Source organism: Heptranchias perlo, chromosome 30, assembly GCF_035084215.1.
Source record: "Heptranchias perlo isolate sHepPer1 chromosome 30, sHepPer1.hap1, whole genome shotgun sequence".
In the NCBI taxonomy this organism is placed as follows: domain Eukaryota; kingdom Metazoa; phylum Chordata; class Chondrichthyes; order Hexanchiformes; family Hexanchidae; genus Heptranchias; species Heptranchias perlo.
In genome coordinates this window covers 13,554,112-13,574,168 of record NC_090354.1, presented here as the reverse complement: position 1 = coordinate 13,574,168, position 20,057 = coordinate 13,554,112, and the positions used below count along the sequence as shown (strand labels likewise).

At 38.9% G+C, this 20,057-nt stretch overlaps 1 protein-coding gene across 2 annotated transcripts; it reads right to left on the bottom strand.

The window, feature by feature from the left end:
• Nucleotides 1–1,686: 1,686 nt before the first annotated feature.
• Nucleotides 1,687–19,408, bottom strand: haus7 (HAUS augmin-like complex, subunit 7). Of its 2 annotated transcripts, none has more exons than XM_067968943.1 (10): nt 19,300–19,408; nt 16,767–16,882; nt 15,330–15,412; nt 11,993–12,054; nt 11,478–11,587; nt 9,189–9,338; nt 6,532–6,643; nt 5,298–5,504; nt 4,446–4,557; nt 1,687–1,855 (listed from the first exon to the last, which is right to left on the bottom strand). In XM_067968943.1, exons 1-10 carry the CDS (start codon nt 19,354–19,356, stop codon nt 1,788–1,790), a joined length of 1,077 nt encoding a protein of 358 aa, XP_067825044.1. In that variant the 5' UTR covers nt 19,357–19,408; the 3' UTR covers nt 1,687–1,787. The 2 variants fall into 2 exon arrangements, with proteins under 2 accessions (XP_067825044.1, XP_067825045.1); XM_067968944.1 differs by having other exon boundaries at nt 6,541–6,643.
• Nucleotides 19,409–20,057: the final 649 nt, after the last annotated feature.

The following is a 20,057-nucleotide window of genomic DNA, read 5'->3' as shown; positions in this document are numbered from 1 at the left end:
CCCATTCTTCATCATTATGCATTATCTAGTGTTGGAGGTGAGCATTTATGGACACTAGGTGATGACTGGGCTCCACTGTGATGCTCCTATGGCTGAATGGTCTGCCACAATTCAGTCTATTGAGAGTGAAGAATGACTATTTGGAAGAGGTACTAAAGTGTTACTAGCACTACAGAACTGTACCTCAATGGGGGGGGGGGTCACCACCTCGCACAAAAAAAGTCCTTCTTTATTTCATTCTCTGGCGTGCCTATAAATATCCCTATTCACTGCTTGTAGCATCAATTTTTGATAAGTATGAAGAATATTTTATATGCTGAAGGGCACGATATTTCATTTATGGAGATCACATCCGAGCATCAATTCAGGTAATTTCTACAAGGTCGCAATTTAAGGTAATCCAAATTGAGTTTTCATATCCACTGTACCACAAGACTGATACAAGTGTTTGAAACCCATAGGTCTTAACAAAAAATTGGTTTTAGTAAGGGTCATCCTCAACTGTCAACAGCACATGAATACAACAGGTATTATTTACTTACTCCTTCTCCAAAAATGTTGCACGACCTTTCCCCCTGCAGTTTTACTCTCTCATTTTCCCCGTTAATATTTACTGACAGGTTTCCTCTCTCTCAAATTTATCTTGATTGATTGACCCTTTTGACTTGCTAATTTACCAACTGCTCATTTCCTTCTTGAACAGTGCCCTACACCATTTGCAATCTTTCATTCAATTTTATTCTTCAACTATCTGTCTTCCAGATTTGCTCTCTATTTCAGTGGCAATAACAAACAGAAGGCAATGATAAATAAAGAAGCCCCATTGGAAAGCAGTGACTAACTGAGTTCCACAGAAGTCTGTCCTGGGTCATCTGCTGTTCACACTATTCATGATTTGGAGGAATGTACTGTAATGTTTATTGAAAGCAAACTACATAGGTGGGTAAAAATAATTTAAATTGGAAAATTTACATATTAATGTATTTTGCAGAAGAACTGAAATGTAGAAAAACATACACAAAGGGTATTTCTTCTAGTTCTTCAAATAATCAAAGGCACATGTCATCTAAACTATACTTGTGGTATTAGCACATAATTTAAGGCAATCGGATTGAACATCCTACATCAGTGTTCGGCATACAACTTTCTCTTACACATTGTACTGAATATTGACACAATCCTCAAACAGGAAAAGATTACAGAAATATAAAAACATTGGTTTATTAGGTATGCAAAAAGGGTAAGATTCATATAATGTTAATCATCTCACCAGTGTTTTTATGTTTGCACACTTAATTCAAGTTGCATAGAACGTGCTGCCCAGAGTTTAATGGAGAACATGAACAAGTCTCATCCTTGCACATTTGGGATGTGAATGTATTCATTCAATATGCTGTTTTCAGGAAAATTGAAATGGAAAACAGTAACACTTCAGGGATTTCATGTAGTATATAGATCGCGTTTAGCACCAACCATTAAAAAAAATAAAATCTCAAAGTTGGTATAAAAAAATGCTGCACTAGAAAATGCAACAGTGCAATATTCCTCCAATTAGGGAAATCTTAATCAATCATTTACATCATGTAGACTTTTTAATCACCATGGCAAAAGATGTTGCATCCTACCACCTATTTTGCACCAAATCACTGCACTGCATAGCAAGTTTCAGAAATCAACATTCCAGTCCAGAGTTTTACACAATTTTATTTTCAAAGAGTAGGTCAGAAGAGCTTTGCAGGTGTTAACATTAAAAGAACACACAATGTACATAAAGAACTACAATTTCATTAGGCATTACTCCGAAAGACTTCCAGAAATTCTGCATATTTCTTCTTCATCTCTTTAACCCGTATCGCTGAAAAGAAAAAAAATTGAATATTCATATTCTTTGACAAATTTCAATGATCAATGCACAATATTCATGCATATCGAGTTTGAGAATCATTGTCTTGGAATTAACATCTCCATTTGTCCTAACAAGTTTCTCAACGCCTCAAGTTTTAAAAAGAAATTCCAGTTGTCTGTATTACATGTTTATATGTGCCTTACCACTAACAAACTCTGATTAACTGCAATAATTGTTATTATTATTTGCAATTGTCTGTGCCAACAGACATTTTGGACCTGTAGCGGAGTAGTGCCATACATCCAGAGCGAGGCAATTAGCTCTAATGGACACAAGTTACATCGAAACTACAGCACAGAAACAGGCCATTCAGCCCAATTGGTCTATGCCAGCATTTATGCTCTATGAGCCTCCTCCCTCCCTACTTCATCTAACTGTACGGCATACCCTTCTATTTCTTTCTCCTTCATGTGCTTATCCAGCTTCCCTTTAAATGTATCTATGCTTTTTGATTCAACTACTCCTTGTGGTAGCACGTTCCACATTCTTACTACTAAATTCGATGTGCATTTCAATACAATCCAAACATATTGCAAGTAAAAATTGCGAACAGTTAGGTAAGGTGGGCTTTGGTGATTCACATAATCACGGTCATACTTGGGGAAAAAATGTTAGTGCTCGGGAATGGAACGTTTCCAACTGTCAACACCCATCAAGTACTTCTAATTAGGTATACTTGAAGTCAGTTGTAGAGTAAAGCTGCCCCAGCTATATTCTTTAAGCTTCTGTGCTTCAGAAGAACATTCCTAATACACCCAGTGTCAATTTTGCAAACCAGGTCATCCTTACAATACCTTTTTACACAATTTTGACTTGTATTTATACACAAAGTAGCATACATTTAGCTCCACAGTATGCTTCTTTACCAATGAATCTCTGATTCAACATCTCCACCCAGATACATGCAAGGTGAAAGTATGGGTACACAATTACGCCACAGCCAGGCCAACAGCTAGAATTACAGGAACACCAATCAAATGTGCATCATGGCACATACTGAAAGTGCACTCTACTACCAACATGAACCCAAGCGCTCTGGACCACATTTATAACATTTGTAAAGGTCATGTTACTGACTGTACACACTGTCTTTTGGTTTCCTCCAAAATTTAGAGCTCCAATACACAGGCATGCATCACCTCCAATCTCCACTATTCTAATGCTCTCGTGGTCAGTCTCCAAATCTCTACCCTGCATAAACTTCAGCTCATCCCAAGCTACTGCCTGTATCCTATCCTATCCTATCCCATACCATGTCCCACTCACCCATCACCCCCGTCCTCTCTAAACTACATGGCGTCCTGGTCCCCAAGGCCTCAAATTTATAATTATCATTCTTGTGTTTAAATCCAGTCATAGCTTTACCCCTCCCTATCTCTAATCTCCTCCAGACTTACAAAGCCCCCAAACTCAGTTCCACTGACTCCGGCCTTTTGTGCATCTTCCCACCCATTGCGAGCTGTGCCTTCAGGTTCCTGGCCCCAGTTTCTGGAATTACCTCCCTAAACCCCTCCCCCTCTATACCTCCCTTAAGTGCCTCCGTGAAACCAGCCTCTTTGACCAAGCTTTTGATCATCCCTAATAGCTCCTTAGTTGGCTCAGCGTTCAATTAGTCCTTACACCTCAGAGGCAGTTCGAGATATTTTTCTCTAGGTTAAAGGCGCTACATAAATGCAAGTTGTTGTTGTTTTGATGAAGACTGTATTAACCAGTCTTGTTTTGTATTACAGTGGATATAGCTGAAGGGATGTTGCATAAGAATGCCTCGAGACAACTAATAAAATGACCCTTCCGCCTTCCTGGTGGCTCAATTAGTTAAGACTGCAACTAGGTCCCAAGTTTGATTTGTGTGTAAGTTAGCATGCAAGTCAGTCGATTGCAGTCAAGGTGACAATAGGAATGTTACAATTAACGTAAGTGCTTTCAAATTAAGCCAGAGTCTAGGGAAGGAAAAGAAAAATCAGACAGTGTTACAGCTAGCCATACAGTGACCACTGCTGGAAGTGGTGTGGGGACCTCAGTTCTAATGCCCCCAGTGATCAAACAGCCTGATGACACTCTGTCATAGGTCACACATGCATAATGGTCCAAAAAGCAGTTACCCTGGGGTGTTTGGGGCAACGGAACCACACTCAGGAAGGAGCATATTCCTTCAGGAAAATAAGAGCAGTAAGGGAATTTTAAAAAACACTGCTGTGCAGCAGCATCTGAATACATAGAACAAATTAATTTTATCAGATACATTAATGAAAATTATAACTTCAGATGGGAGGTAAGAGAATGTATGCCAGAGACACTGCTAGAGAGTTAAAAGCTCATGTTTATTTAACTTCTTGCAAAACTCTAAATATGCTCTCTGCATTTAAGATGTTGCATGTCACACTTAACGGTGACTATTTGCTGACAATTGAATTTATATCCCAAAATGAAAGTGAGCCATCACATTTTCTCACCATTTCTAAACAATTTCCTGCTGGAAAGGTCATACAATATAAATGCACATTAAAAAGGTGTTGGTTGCAAGATTCCTTTTACTCACGCAATGTAGCAACTTCACCACCATCCCAGGTTATCACATCTTGCTGCAGTCCATTCACAATCATCTCCAACTTTCTGCATGTGTCACTTATCTCCGCCAAGCCAGCAAGCTCCTTTATAAAGAGGTACATGTACATAACTGCTTACAAGCATTTTAGGATTCAGATGTTGTTCAGACACTAAATTCTATATATTCAGCCATGTGAGTCACAATTACAGAGCAGGAAAAATGGACTTGGCACAACTGCTGTGTGCATGCACTAGCTTCTAATCTGACATGATGGAGACTCATTTATGTGTAAGCTGGACAGATATTTTATACAATGAGCCTTACATACAAGTGCTCTGATTGTTACTGTGAAGGAAGTACGTCAACACACAGTAGTAGCATCAAACTTCAAAAAGTTTATGTAATCAAACTGCAAGTCTGCCCTCAACATATTGAGATGGATTGGGTGTGTTTTTATGTAAAACCAGAACTTTTCTGTGGAAGCAGAGTTGATATCTATCATTACTGCCACAATGTGGCTCTGCCTCCTAGGACTGGAGGTAAGACCATTATGCTGGACCAGATTGGATTTCAAACTGGTTTTAAAAGGTAAAAACACTCAAATCTTGTAAAGAAACACTATTTAATGCTGTTTTTCAAATGTTCATGAAATTGTCTGAACACCCTTCCTCCTTCCTTGAGCCATACATTTCTACCACGTATTTCTCAACTTTTTAGGGTATCCTGACAGATAGACCTATCATACACTACCCATTTTACAAAGAATAACTAGAGGACAATATTTTAGAAGTTAAGAAAATCAGTATTGCACTTTAAAATTGCAAATGAGAATGAAAGACTTACATCAATGCAGGATTTCAGCAGCTTATGTACAGATTTGCAGAGAGGTCCAAAGTTGCAAATTTGGGGTGCTGCCTTATTACAGTGTACACCAAATTCATGCTCAAATGCTATGGAAAACACAGTCATCAGCTGATGAAAGTCTGAAAGCGTAAGTTTTAAAGTTTGCATGATGGTATCATTACTCTCCATGGAGCCCTGGAAAGCAACCTAAATAAAAACAAGGTTAAAAATAAAAGTTACCAGCATTACCAAGGCAATTCCTTACTGACCAAAGAGTGTGAACAATTAGAACCTAAGGGATTAGGTGGCACATTGTGTTTCACCTCTGGGACATGGGATTGTATCCATCCCAGAATGGTGGGATAAAGTCTTCATCGTTTTGGCTGTAAGAATCCTACCTGCAATTACTTTGCAAAGTCTGAACCTAGTTTCCAATGGTTGCGAGCCCACAATGCAAAACTAAGCTGATATTAATTGGAAATTTCATTCAGACAGCCCACTGAATAGTGAGAGAAATGGTAAATGTCATTGTGCAGTATGAGGCGCTCTTAAGGTTAGGTTTGTTGGGACAGAGTGAATGAGCTTTATTATGCATGTACTGTGCTACATCTGACCTGGGCATGCTAGATATTAATACTGGTGACCAAATTGGGAAGATGTTCCAATTTCCCAGCATTTATCATTCACTTTTTGTACAAAATTCATGCAAATACACCTTTCAGGAGAAGCTAGGTAAGTACATGAGGGAGAAAGGACTAGAAGGATATGCAGATAGGGTTAGACGAAGTAGGGTAGGAGACAGCTCGTGTGCAGCATAAATACCAGCACAGGCCAGTTGGGCCAAATGGCCTGTTTTTGTACTGTAAATTCAATGCAAAATTCTTTCAGAACCCCATCTTCCCCTCTCCCAATTTGAAGAGACACATTTCCCCTTGTTCTCAAAGACACCCTCTCCTTCCACCCCCTGAATTCAAAAGGCACAGTTCATTTTTCTCCACCCTCACCCCAGTTCACACAGCACTCTTCCTCTCCCCTGTTCAGAGGTGCTTATCCAGCCTTAATACTGGACCTGGCTCCAGCTGACTGATCAAAAAGACTGACAAGCATCTACAGAGGTGCATTTAAAAGATTCAGAGCAGCTGTTATTGAGCAATCATTGACAGCTTCTTTCTTGGTAAGAACATACAATAGTTGGTCAGGATAGATCAGTTATGAAAAGCTTGCAATGTACTACAATTCTCACTGTTTTCTTCATCTCTTCAAGATGCCCATTTGTTTCCTTTAATTCCTCGGAAAGCTTCATCAACAATTTCTCCATGGAGTCAATAGAAGGTGGAGAGCATTTCCTGAAATTTTTTTTTAGATAAATGAAGTAAATAATAACACATATAATAGCATATCTGTTTCATACATTTAATTTAACCTAAGCATCACCCCTTTTTGAATACACTTTGCATGTACCTATCTAAAGGACATCAAAAGACTATAATATAGCCACTATGTGTCAGCCTTGATTCAGTGGCAGCACTCTCACCTCTGAATCAGAAAAAGGTCATTGGTTCAAGCCCCACTCCAGAGAATTGAGCACATAGTCTAGGCTGACACTTCAGTGCATTTCTGAGGGAGTGCTGCACTGTTGGAGGCGCCATCTTTTGGATAAAACTTTAACCGGGGACCCATCTGCCCTCCCAGGTGGACTTAAAAGGCGCCATGATACAAATGAAAGAGAAACAGGGGAGTTCTCCTGATGTCCTGGTCAACATTTATCCCTCAATCAATACCACTAGAACAGATTATCTGGCCACTTATTTCATTGCTGTTTGTGGGATCTTTCTATGAGCACATTGGCTATCATGTTTTCCTACATTACAACAATGACTAAACATTAAAAGTACTTAATTGACTGTGAAGCACTTTGGGATGTCCTGAGCATGAAAGTCACTATATAAATGCAAGTTCTTTCTTTACTTAGCATACTAAAACACACACAAAATTCATGTTAATTAGAGATTGACTGACAGACTACTATAGATACACTGGCCTCCTGCTCCTGCCCCTGCCCCTGCCCCTTCCCAACCCCAACCACCCCAAAAGGTCACCAAGGCTAAAATAATGCTAATAGCAACTGCTGAAAATGCAAAGGGGAACTTTGCTGATATACACTGTAGGATCACAATGAGCCAGTATGCTGCATAAGAGATGATTTTGTAGGCATATTACATTGCAAACTTCCAAATGGCACTCAGATAAGTATTGATTGTATTTAAACTCATGCTAATTAAGATCATTATGCTCCATCAGTGAAAAGTGAAGCATCACAGAATTGCTGATAAATACAGCTACAGTGGGATGTGTAGTTCTTATGTAGCGTAAGTTCAATTAGAGAACCAGTGTATCAGGGCTTAGGGTTGACAAGTCTCAAGTAAACTAGTGCTCAATAACAACATCACTTCTGTTGCACCTTTAAAGTAACATAACATCCCAAAGCACTTCATAGATGTGAAAAGTAAATAATCAGATGCCAAGCAATGATGGGAGAAGGATTAGTGGTGAAGCCAATGGCAAGATCAAAGAGTTCAGTTTTGAGGAACATTTTTATGGGTAGGAAGGTAACAAGGCTTATGGGTTTAGGAACTGCATTGCAAAGTCTGGGGCTGAGACAGTTGAATGTTGAAGTTGTAAAGGGAGAGGGGAATGCAAAGCAGGCCAGAGTCAGAAGAGCAAAGGGTATGTGCTGGAATAGAGAGGGGCAAGGGTATGGAGGGATTGAGATGAGGATGAGGATTTTAAAATCAATGTGTCAGGGATGGGGAGCCAGCGAAGGTTATCAAGGACAGAGCAGGACTTAACGTAGGATAGGATGCAGCCAGCGGAATTTGTCCAGTTGCAACTTGTAACGAGTGGAACACAGGAGGCCAGTGCGGATGGTATTAGAGTAATTCAAATCTGACAGTGACAATGGCACAGATAGGGGGTTTCAGTAGCCGTATGGGTGAGATATCAGCAAGGACATGAAATGTTTTAGAGGTGGAAACGGGCAGTCTTTGCGGTGGTTGGAATGTGGGATTTGAAGCACAAATCAGGGTCAGAACAAACACTGAGGGTGTACACCAGCAGGCTCAGCCTAAGTAAGCTGCTAGGAAGGGGAATGGAATCAGGGCTACACAACTTTGCCATCAGCTAAGCAAGCAGATGGCACAGTGCTGGTTGAGTCGTTGAGGGTAGTGATGAGGGAAAGGAGGGGGCCCAGGATGGAGTCTTGATGACTGTGCAGGGGCAAGAGCAGGAGCTGAAGCCAAACTTAATGCAAGACACATGTTGGCTTCATTGGGACAGACAGGAGCGGAATCAAGTTAGAACAGTGCCATGGCGGTAGATCTAAACTGAATCAAATGCATAATTCTTCAGGGCTGCAATGGGGAAAATCTGTACAAGCCTCGCTGAAGTCATCTCATATAATTTATATAAATGTCTAGAATTAACGTAATTCAAGACAAAATTTTTGTCTTCATATACATCAATTATGCACTCCTGCATTGTAATTTGATGGAAAGATGCAAAAAAAACAAATTGTAAAAATTGGTACTGTAAGTTTCAAGTTTCCAACATCACCTAGTTCATGTTATTAATTATGCTTTGAAAATTTCAGATGCACATATTTCAAGCCATATAACAAACTTGTAGATACAAAGTAACTTTTGTCAGGGATTTATTGCATCAATATGCGATCTGCTAAACAAAATATAATGGTTTCTAGGCTTTAAGAACAGCTGCTCACACATTTGAGTGTTATAAGAATATCTGATTGATATTTGGCAGTAAAACATCAGATCGTAATCTCTTAAGAGTTTCAGGTTGGCAAAGCAAAATTCTACCAAAAAAATCACTTACTTTCTTCCTCGCGATTCAAAATTGGCCTCAGCTCTCTTAAGGAGTCTGTGTGCATCAAGAGAGAGGTTACACTCCAGATTTGCTGGCGAGCGAAGATGGGGATCATTTAGAACTTCATTCAGCAGCTGGGAATTCCATAAATGAACAGAACTTAACAAAAGAAAAGAAAAGTTGATTAAAGTTCCAAGGAAAGGTCTCCATTTACTGATCATGGACCCAGTAGATTTTTCTCAGTACTTAATTTTAAGGGTCCATTGTAAATTCTTAACATTCAACTATTTAAAATGGAGAAATCATATTATCACCAGGCTTATTTAACATATTTAGTATGCATCTTGTCGGAAACTTTTAATTCATTTCAAATTGCTCCTACCAATACTTCATCCTACAGTATACAGCTTCAAGTGCTCTCTCCAAACACAAATCAAAGTTTAAGTATAAAATCTATAATTGTATCATTCGATGTTTTTCATAGTTCAAGTAGACCTTCTCAAGGGCAATTAGGAATGGGCAATAAATGCTGGCCTCGCCAACGACATCCACATCCCATGAACGAATTTTAAAAAATGTAGCATGAAAGTTTCACATAAGCACTTTTACACTTTATTGGAATTTCAGGTAAAAAAAACGGCTACAATGCAGATGTATTAATATTTCACACTCCTGCCAATATGCGTTACTGAATTCCTAGGGACAACACTGGAGAAGGAAATTCTAAGGGCATTTACTACAAATGGCAACTGTTTTATAAACTAAGGCAAATATTTATGAACTTGTTTTAGTTCTTTAAATTTACATTAAACAGCATTAGAGTACACTTTTTTAAACACGTTGATTAATAGCATTGTTATTACAATACTAGTAGATCTCCAATGGCCCAGCACACTGAGTCAAGACCGACTGCAGTCTACAGGTGCCCCGGACTTAAGGGCATGGGATAATTGGAGCAGAATGCAAAATTTTAGGTGATACATTCTGACCCTATTTTCATATAATATTTTGATTTCATAGTTTTATCATTAAATAGCAAAATTTACAACAATTTGGAAAGCAGTAGAATTGGTAGCAGCATAGCAGTTTCCCTGTAGTATACGCTGAGAAGCTGGGAGACACAAATTGAAGCAACCAGTGGGAGGCTGTAGTTACAGCGTGAATATTTGCATAGGCAATTTCCATTATAAATGTGGGCACAGGAATTTATAGGGCCGGGGGAGGGGGGCATTGGCACAAATAATAATTTACAGGGCAATGGGGAAAGAACAGGAGAAGGCGACTAATTGGATAGTTCTTTCAAAGAGCCGGCATAGGCACAATGGGCCAAATGGCCTCCTCCTGTGCTGTATCTACTATGATACTTTGCAAGTGCTAATGTACTTCATTAAATAAACACTTTACCTTGTTCCTTTAGGAAAATTGAAAAACAGCATCCGTAATGGATCAGAGGTTTAGGCAATGAGTATCTCAGCTATTCAGGGTCCTGGGTTTGGCACCAACTAGCTGATCTCAGGTAGGACCGCTGTGGGGGTTCTCCAACTGGCATCAATCAGGTCCCCATGTTGGGGAGTGGAGGAAAATCGTTCAAGGCTGCTGATCGCTCTCCTGGGATACTTAGAGGAGTACATGCGTGTGATTAGGCCTTGCTTTCTTCCCCGCACCCCAATCAAACAGCCTGTCGACACTCGGTCAAGGCCCACACTAGAATAATGGCTACTCAGGCAAGGTCCTGAAGGATTCCCATAAAACTGTACTCCAGTTCGGAGTCAATGCCTTCAGGAGAGGAGGGGAAGGAGATTGGAGCGAAGACAAAAAAAGGAAGGAGTTGATGCCATCAGGAGGAGGGAGGAAGGGAACTGGAGAGGAGACCAAAAAAATGTAAGCTTCCTGTAGCAAACATTAGAATAAAAATCACTTTTCACAGAAATTCAATTGTTTCAAAGATTCAAGCAGAAAGTCACCATTATATTGTTTTGGTCCATGCTATATTCTTTTCTTCAAAAGTTCTATAGAAGCATACAGCATTTCACCTCAAACAGGAGACTGCAACTATTGGAGTTGTCTGTGCCAAGATGTAGGCAGGGAGCTAGGAATAAACCAATTATTCGTGATACATCAATTTGTGAAATAGCCTGTAGAAATGTAATCTACATCATTCTGTGACACATGTTTAACAGCTCTTGAAAGGTAAGCAGGGAATGGACAGCTTTTTGTAAAAATAATTGTAAATGATAGAAATGTGAAACAAAATCACAAGATAGCAAAGGAATTTACTTACAGTATTATTCTACTTACTCACTACATTCCAAGTCTGTTGAGGCTGTTGCAGTAATCTGTTTAAATTGTTGGATGCCACCCAACATTTGATCCATCAACACCAATTGTCTATAAGGACTTGCCTGACCCTAGTTCCAAAAAGAAAACATTACAATCTTGTAACACATGGTTGATAAACAGCAGCATTTAACGCAATGTAAAAGCAACTTTCAGATCTAATACTTATAAATGGACCAAATTCCAGCTGTGTTGTGCACCACCTCATATACAAAGTGCCATGCCAAACAAACAAAACTACTACCAAGGGCTGTCAGTAGAATACTGGAAAAATTCCCAAACCAAAATGCAGACTAAGAGTACAAACGTACATAGGGGGTAACTTCACAACTGCCTATTAAATTATCCATGAATCAAAAGAACAAAGCCAAACTACCCTAGTTCAGCACCCACTGGGAATTTGAAATCTAATTTTAGCATAGCTTAAATGTTAAAGGTGAATTAGACAACTTAAAAAGTCAAATAAGATACATTACCTGAAAGAGATCAAAGTCCTCAGCATTGCACACTCCCAAGCTATGCCCAAGCCAGGTCATTTCTGTGAAATAGAGGTATGTTAGTGTTTCTCAGAATAAAGTAATTTTATATCAATTGAATGAGGAAGAGTATTAATTTTATGCAAACTTAACATTCTGTCAAACATATGATTGCAGTATGTACATGAAAAATAAATTGGCTTGTATTCCTTTGAGTAGAATTAAGATTGAGGGGTGATCGAATCGAGGTATTTAAAATGATAAAGGGATTAAATGGGGTAAATACAGAAAAACTATTGGTGGAGGAATCCAGATCAAGAGGGCATAATCTTAAAATTAGAGCTAAATCATTTATGAGTGAAATCAGGAAGCACAAAGGGTAGTGGAAATCCAGAACTTGATTCCCTAAAAAGCTGTGGATGCTGGGTCACTTGACAGGCAGATTCGGTATTCCTCAGGGCCCAAACTGCCCTGTTTCCCTGTTAGCAGGCTCCAGACTCTGATCTGTTTTCCTCCTCTTCATCTTCTGTCTCTTTCCAGTATGTCAGTCACACGCCTTCCCTTCGTCCCCCACCCCTCCACTCAGCCAGGTCTACTGCATCATTCCTCTCTTGATTTTCCACTCCGTTTGTGTGGGTGATGGAGTGCAAATTTAAAAAAAAAATCAGAAATCAGAAGACTGTCTCCCTAAAGGTTGTTCTGGATATTGTTTATACAATGAGACACAATGCAATGTGAGATATCATACCGCATTATTCAGTCATATCTTTCGACCAGGTAGTTTCCAACAGAATGCTGACATACACTCCATTTCATTCAACTAGACATTTTTCAAAGCTTGTTTTAAAAGCAAACACTTTGTAAAGATCAAATATCTTGCTTCAAATCATGAAAGACTTTTTAATACTTCTTTATGGGATTTTGGAAGCTGGCCAGTCACACTTAAATTTGATTACTGCTTGCTCAGAACAGCATGTGTGTATATCTATTTGTGCCAAACCCCCTTCAAAAGGCAACTAAGTCACCTTTATCTAGGTGGACTGCTCAACAATTATGAGATACAAAATTCACCGTGTTAGAAACAGCTAATAGTAATTACCAGGATGAGAAGAAAATTAATAATTTGGGATTGCTGACCCACCTAGGGGGAAGGAATTATTCTTTGTACAAGAGCTGTTTTGTTTCAGAGCTGCAAACATTTTATCAGAAAAATGCTGTCAAGCAGACCTTTTAGCTTTGAAGCCTATTTGTGATTGACAGCTGTATCTGATTGTGAGACACCCTTTTGATCATCCTTTGGCCCAGTACTGACTTCAAAGCAAAGTGCTGGTCTATCTGCTGCCCATAATCAAGCTTTCGCGAATGAAGCTTGACTTTGCCAAGCAGTTTAACGAGCCAAAGCTAATGGAATCATTCTAATATTCGATTTCAAATACAAGTTTTTCCTCACGGACATGATCCAAGTTTTGGTCCATTTATTACTTTGAAACAGGTTTAAAGTACTGGTGCAAAATTCAAGGATTGTTTTACCAGTGATCTAATGAAATTCATTCTTGCTTGTGTTTAATTTTACTTAATAAACTTGGTTGATTGTATATCTCGAGCTACAAACTGTTTGCCAGAACGTTATTCACCCATTAGTTAAAGTCTGGAGTTACTGTTTCCAGTGTGCATATTGACAATAATTGGGCTTATTATTCACCCAGGGAACATATCCTCCCAAGGTCATGTTCTGATTCATAGGAGGCATGGGCTTGCCTGTGGAAGTAGTTCTTTGCGTTAGGCATGAGAAATAGCATCAGGAACTGAGCCCAAATTACAATGATTCATGGCAATATTAGCAGGATCGAATTTCCCCTGCAAAACTAAAAGAGGCCACTAAATTTAAGTAAACTATCAGAAGCAAACAGCAATATTTAAAAAATATCAATCAGCTTATTTGGGTGAGGAAGAAAATGAAAGGACGTGCATGCCAGATGGAAGTGCTTAAACAAGAGGCTGCAAAGGAGTAGTATAAGCATGAAGAGGAATGCTACAAACAAACTGAGGGGTAACATGCCAACTTGAACTGGTGGGGAAAGGTTTATTGATGGCGAATCCAGTTAATCCAACCAACAAGTCTGAAGACTCTTTACTAAAATACAATTTTGCGTCAAATTTTAAAAGGAATGACAGAACGATTCTTAAGGGCTTTTGAACCATTAGCAAATCACCATAAGTTAGTCGAAGATGTATGGGTAGAAAGACTGGTACCATCACGTTGAGGTAGTGTTTTCAATGTGGATCAGCTGGACAGTTTGGACTGTAAACTTGTAAAATATGCAACTGTCACTGATTAAGACATATTACTTGAAGAGCAGGAATTCAGAAATTTGCAAGAAACTCTGCATGGTACTTACGGGATTAGGAACAGAAGGGGAAAACATAACAGGCTACAATGAACTAAAATAATGGCAAGATGGTTTTCTGGAAGTGGTCAGAGGGGCTGGATTTATATTTCCCAGTGTACATAACGACAGTGAAATGTTTTTTCACTCACCCAGGGCATACTACCTCCGAGATTACTTGATGCATTATGGTCCCATTTTAGTTCATAGGATGTGTGTCCTTGTCTGTAGAAGCAATCCTTTCCCAGGCAAAGTACCTGGACAACACTACTTGCTTTGCCGTTATATACATGGACTTGGATTCATCCAATTACTAGGGCTGTAATTAAAAACTAGTCAGCTTACTGCATCCTGCTGTACTGAGCAATGAACACTTAATGTTCTCTGAAAAGCTTACTGGTAGAAATATATAGAAGATACAACAAGGAAACTCGCTCCATCCAATCTGTGTCAGCGTTTACCCTCCATGCAGTCTAAACTAGCCACGGAAAAGTGAGCATCTTAAAACTTGTTACAGTCCTACAATTCAGCCACAGCTTGTCACCATGAAGTAGATATAAGTAATTTATAGCTTTCCAAATAAAAATGAAGTTTCTTATTTGCTTTCAGGTTGTCATAGCCAGCTAAAAGCTGATGAAAATAAATTTTAGACAGAATTCACATTATACATGCTTCGGAGTGGCTTTGATCACAGGAATCAGATCGTACCACAACTTCCAGTAACTTACATACATGCTTACAATACAGGAGACGACTTCGATGAGGCTTTTTAAACACTGAACAGAAATCATTTTTCCCTAAATAATCCTCTCAAAGTAAACATATGAAAAACATCAAAACAGCATCCAGAGGGAAACTGAAGAATGAAAAAAAGGGTTGAAACATTAACATTGTAAAGTGTAAAGTTCTGATCTATAATAGACACGACGAAAATGAAGAAAATATCCTACGTTTTATTACAAGGTCTGCTCCATAGTCTTGCCTGGAGTGAAAGCGTAGCTCTTCAAATTTTCTTTTAAGAGGCGGATAGCAGCTGTAAAATAAATAAGAAATTATTTAACGTTTAATTCTTTCACTATTATGATCTATTAGCATTTTTCTGTCAAGCACTTAAGTGATAGAAAATCTACATAAATGAACAGCAAAAACAAACTGACAAATCGGTACCTCTTTAAAATTTAAAACCCAGCACACCAAGGTTGTCCAAGCATTTTGTCTCTGTGGGCCACTTTGGCGCACACCATGTATTCTTATGGGCCACAAATTGAGTTTAAATCAATGTTCCCATCAATTTGTATATATCTCAAGCTGCGAATACAAAGAGATTTTGGTGTTCTGAGATAGGATTTATGCACCAATTAGGCACACAAAATTCAACAGGACAAATGAGTGAAAAATAAAAGTGGAAATAAAGCAAAACTGCTTGGCTTTGGGGATGCATATGATCCATGGGGAATAGTTTGCACACCCTTGCTCAACACTGTTTTCAAATCAATATTACTTTCCTCCTCTCAGGTCAGCTACAACATAGGTTAGAGTAAAATCCCTCCACACTGCTTCAAACATATAGTTTAGCTTCAAAATAAGAGCTCCCCTTATTGTGTCAAAGTGACTTTGCACTTCCCAGGTCAGCCATTCATGTGGCTGCAGACTGATAACTTTTCCTGAATTATGGGAAGATTTTGCTGTGTCCTTGTACAAGAACAGCAGAATTGGCATGGCCTTAGAATCCTTACATCTTGTAGAAAGAGAAATTTGCATCCTATCACCTTATAGGCTAGATTCAAATCCAGGTCCTACTGATGAAAGGTTAATCATTATGATTATATTATGAGTATTTCCTTGTAAGAGGTTCAAAACAAGTATATCAGATCAGCAAGCCAAACATTATTTACAATTTCCATCCTGTCCAACAAGGTGGCTGGTATCTTCCACAGCCCAGCACAAAATATAACATTTATCTATGGATGTCCAAGTTTTAGACGCTACAACACTGTAACTTAGAAGCACAGATGTGCATTTCAACACCTCCATGGTCACATGTTGGAGACCCAGGATTGTTCAATATTTAATACATGTGCTGTGAGGTGACCATTGTGTTAAGGATTCAAGCTGCAGTGCCAACTACGAAGAACAAATAGCATGGCACTTTTAAGTTTTCCCATTTCCCATTACTGATTGCTAAATGCAGTAACAAATAGAGTACTGCTGAGATCATAAAGCAAGACTGAGAAACGGCTATTAAGTTCCCACTGTCATTTAGGTCAAAGCATAGGGTCCACATTTGGCACCAATCTCACATCCCTCTTTTCTTTAAATGTAAAACATTCACATACATTTCACAAACACCAAGAACCTTAAAGTACACATATGAAATCATTGAGTACCTAATGCATAACCATTCTAAGATCTGAAGTCTGTCCACTCCTGGCGTGCACAGCAACTGAATAACTGCATCTGAATCATTCACACTGATTCCCTCCAGCAATGGGCATTTCAGGTTCTGAAAGAGCAATTACTAACATTAGGATAGAGTAAGAAGAAACAGTTCTAATACAAAGGAGCATGATAATATTTTTACACAAAGGATATGGCATACAGAGTTCCTAAAAGCTTTTCCAAAACAAAAGTAGAACTGACACTAAACTGAAGACAACATGAAACTCCACATTATTTCATTGATAACCCCATCCCATCAAAAGTACGTTAATCCCTTAAGGTGGAAGAGGCTGCTTGTAAATGTCTTGGGGACAGTCATTCTATACTTTGTGAAACAGTTTCACTTCATATTAGAATTAGTTTTCATTTCCAGAATATACAATGATATGCATTTTGCCATTTTAATTAGTTATCAATTTAGCTTCAGGACTTAATTCAACCTGGACATAGAAACCAAACATATGCATTTGTGATATAACCAAACTACTGAAAACCATTACAGTCCTTTTCTCCCCTAGTCAAAACTTCATTTGAGTCAAAAAAAAGTACAAGCTTCAAGTATAGGCCAGTAGTAGTATCATGCCCCTTTCAACCTGTAACAAGGTTTGACTCTTGTTTATTTATGATACCAAAACTGTAATTTTCCTGCCACTACCAGGGCTGTTTGGTGCTTTATTTATTTGATTAGCATTTATAATTAACAAGCAAATATCCCAAAGCATTGCTTATACTGAATCACTGTTTTATCCCATGTAATGTATAATATATTGAGGACCACTGATTTGTAGTGATTAAATAAGCAAAATTATGTTTTTTATTAGAGTATTGTGGGAGTATTAGTTGCATTTTCAGGCTATAATTCTATGTTTGCATGCATTTTGTGCATGCATTTGATAAAGCAAGGATTAAATATTGTAATGAAGAATGTATTATTGTGCTGGTATATTTTAGGTGCTGAATGAAAGTAAGAATAGAGATGAATGTAAAGCAAAGAGAGCAGTTATTTGAAAAATAAAATTAAACTATATATTGTATCATTGTAGATGTTTAAGGAGAGGGAATGAGTTCTACAATTAATATAAAATATATGGGTGTAGTGCATAAGTATCTAGATGAAAAATATTACAGTTGCATGCACTGCTGTCTACAAAACCTTACTTCCTGTTGTCATATTTTTGTCACACTTTTGTGTCAAGAATTTATAAAATTATTTATGGGGCAGCGTGAATTGTTCATACGTCTGCTGGAAAAATTTAAGAAACTCTTCTTCATATACATCAAACACAGCAGTCTCTTCACTTTTTCCCATGTGAAACATTACTGGGCTACAATCTATAATGAGGATTTCCCCCATAATGGAACTATCGTAGAATGTGACAAGTCCACCTTACAATCATAGATATTTACAAGAGGAGTGTATTATTTAATTTTGATACTTCAAGCCTATGCTACAGGGAGGGGAGAAAGTAAAATAAATTCTTAACAGGCACAGCTTCAGGGGCCACACCTCTCCAGCTCCAGCCAATCCACATCTTTTACCATGAGATAAACCCACTATGCCATGGGTCAACGTTTGAATGGCAACTCATAATTTTGGACATTGCATGCCCATTGCATCCCTCATCTTGTCCTTTTGCATTTTGGTTAAACTGGACCTAGGGGGTTTCCCTTTCCAAAAGTAGTTCAGGAACACCTGTCTAATCTTCTTGAAAAAATTGTTGCTGCAGTTCCAGGGGAAATCATACTAAAAATATCTAGTTTAACTTGGGCAATGTGGTCAACTTAAGAGTTTTATCTTACCAAAAGAAAATAACTCTCAATTCCAGCCAGTAACTTGAGATATTTTAACCGATGAATCTGTGATAAGGATTATGCCCAAGTAGACCATCCCCTTAGGTAACGAATTAAACTGATAACTAATACTTCACCAGCAAGCACCTGCCATTAAGGGTGCATTCACACTATAATGGTAGCATTGGGATTCACTTCACAACAATGTCGCAGTTATAATTCAGCCTGAACCCAGAGTCAAGGCCAACTTGACATTGAAGGAAATAAGTACGAGATTCCCTGGAGAAGGTAGTCTCAGGACAGGACATCCCATTTACACTCCCATATGTCTGACACTGGTGCAAAGCCAAAAACACTCAGCAACACTAAACTTATAATGGAATTAACGGAATGTCGTCTGACTTTGTATCCTGAATTCATGCCATAATCCTGAATGTCACCACGTATGGGAGGGAGAACGCCTTTCAGTTATAAATCCACATAACAAAGCTCAGTTTGTGCTCCTGAATGAAGCACAATTCCGCCACTAATTCAATATTTGCGCCAATGTTTGTAACGCCGCCGCTGGGAGGTTCACCCAGCGGCAATAACCGGGAACCAGGGTCTAACTCGATCCCCGGGCTTCTTGGTGTAACTACCCGCGCAAATTCAATAATCTTTCCTTTCATTCACATCTTTCCCGGCTCTTACCGTCAATCTCTGTAACACCCGAGCTCCCACCTGCGCTTCACTCAAACTTGCCGCCATCCTAAACAGCCGCCATTACAGGCCCCGTCGTTACGGTGCGAGGGTGGATGACGTCTTCTCCGCCGATTGGTTGGATCGTTTGTCAATCACACACTCGATCCATTGACGTGACTTCTGATTGGTTAGTCGAGCTGTCAATATACCTCTCCCCGCCCACGAACGGGGTGGGCTCGGATATCGTTGTGCGCATGCGGGTTTAGCACTTTGGTTCTCTTCCTATTGTTGCTTGATTTTTGTTCAATTACAACATTTAGCAGATGCTGGAAATCTGAACAAAAAACAGAAAATACTGAAAGCAGCTCACGCAACATCTGTGGAGGACAGACAAGTGGACCTTTCGGGTACGCGGACCCTCATTTCGGACTGGAAGATATTAAGGATGAGCAACATTTAAAAAAGAACAGATAAGGTTGCCAAAAGCAAAATACTGCAGATGCTGAAAATCTGAAATAAAAAGATAAAGTTGCCAACTCTGGTTGGATATATTCCTGGAGGTTTCATCAGGTGGCCTCCTGCCTCCAACCGGTCAAACAGCCTTTCTTTCCCATTTTCAATATTTTTATAATTAATACACAAGAGTGTTCAATGAAAATGAAAAAACACAGAACCTTTTAAATGCCCCTATGATTCTTCTGGGTTACTCATAGCAGTGTCCATGATATTAATCTTTAATTGATAGAGTCTTCAGGAGAATGCTGGAG

Excerpts from the sequence above, each read along its gene's own strand:
- haus7 (XM_067968943.1), bottom strand. The coding sequence starts at position 19,356 with ATGGCGGCAAGTTTGAGTGAAGCGCAGGTGGGAGCTCGGGTGTTACAG. Across the intron at positions 5,505-6,531 it reads TGAAGAAAACAGTGAGAATT|GTTGCTTTCCAGGGCTCCAT; the intron begins GTAGTACATTGC and ends GTTTTTATTTAG. Across the intron at positions 4,558-5,297 it reads TGCTGAAATCCTGCATTGAT|GAGCTTGCTGGCTTGGCGGA; the intron begins GTAAGTCTTTCA and ends CTCTTTATAAAG.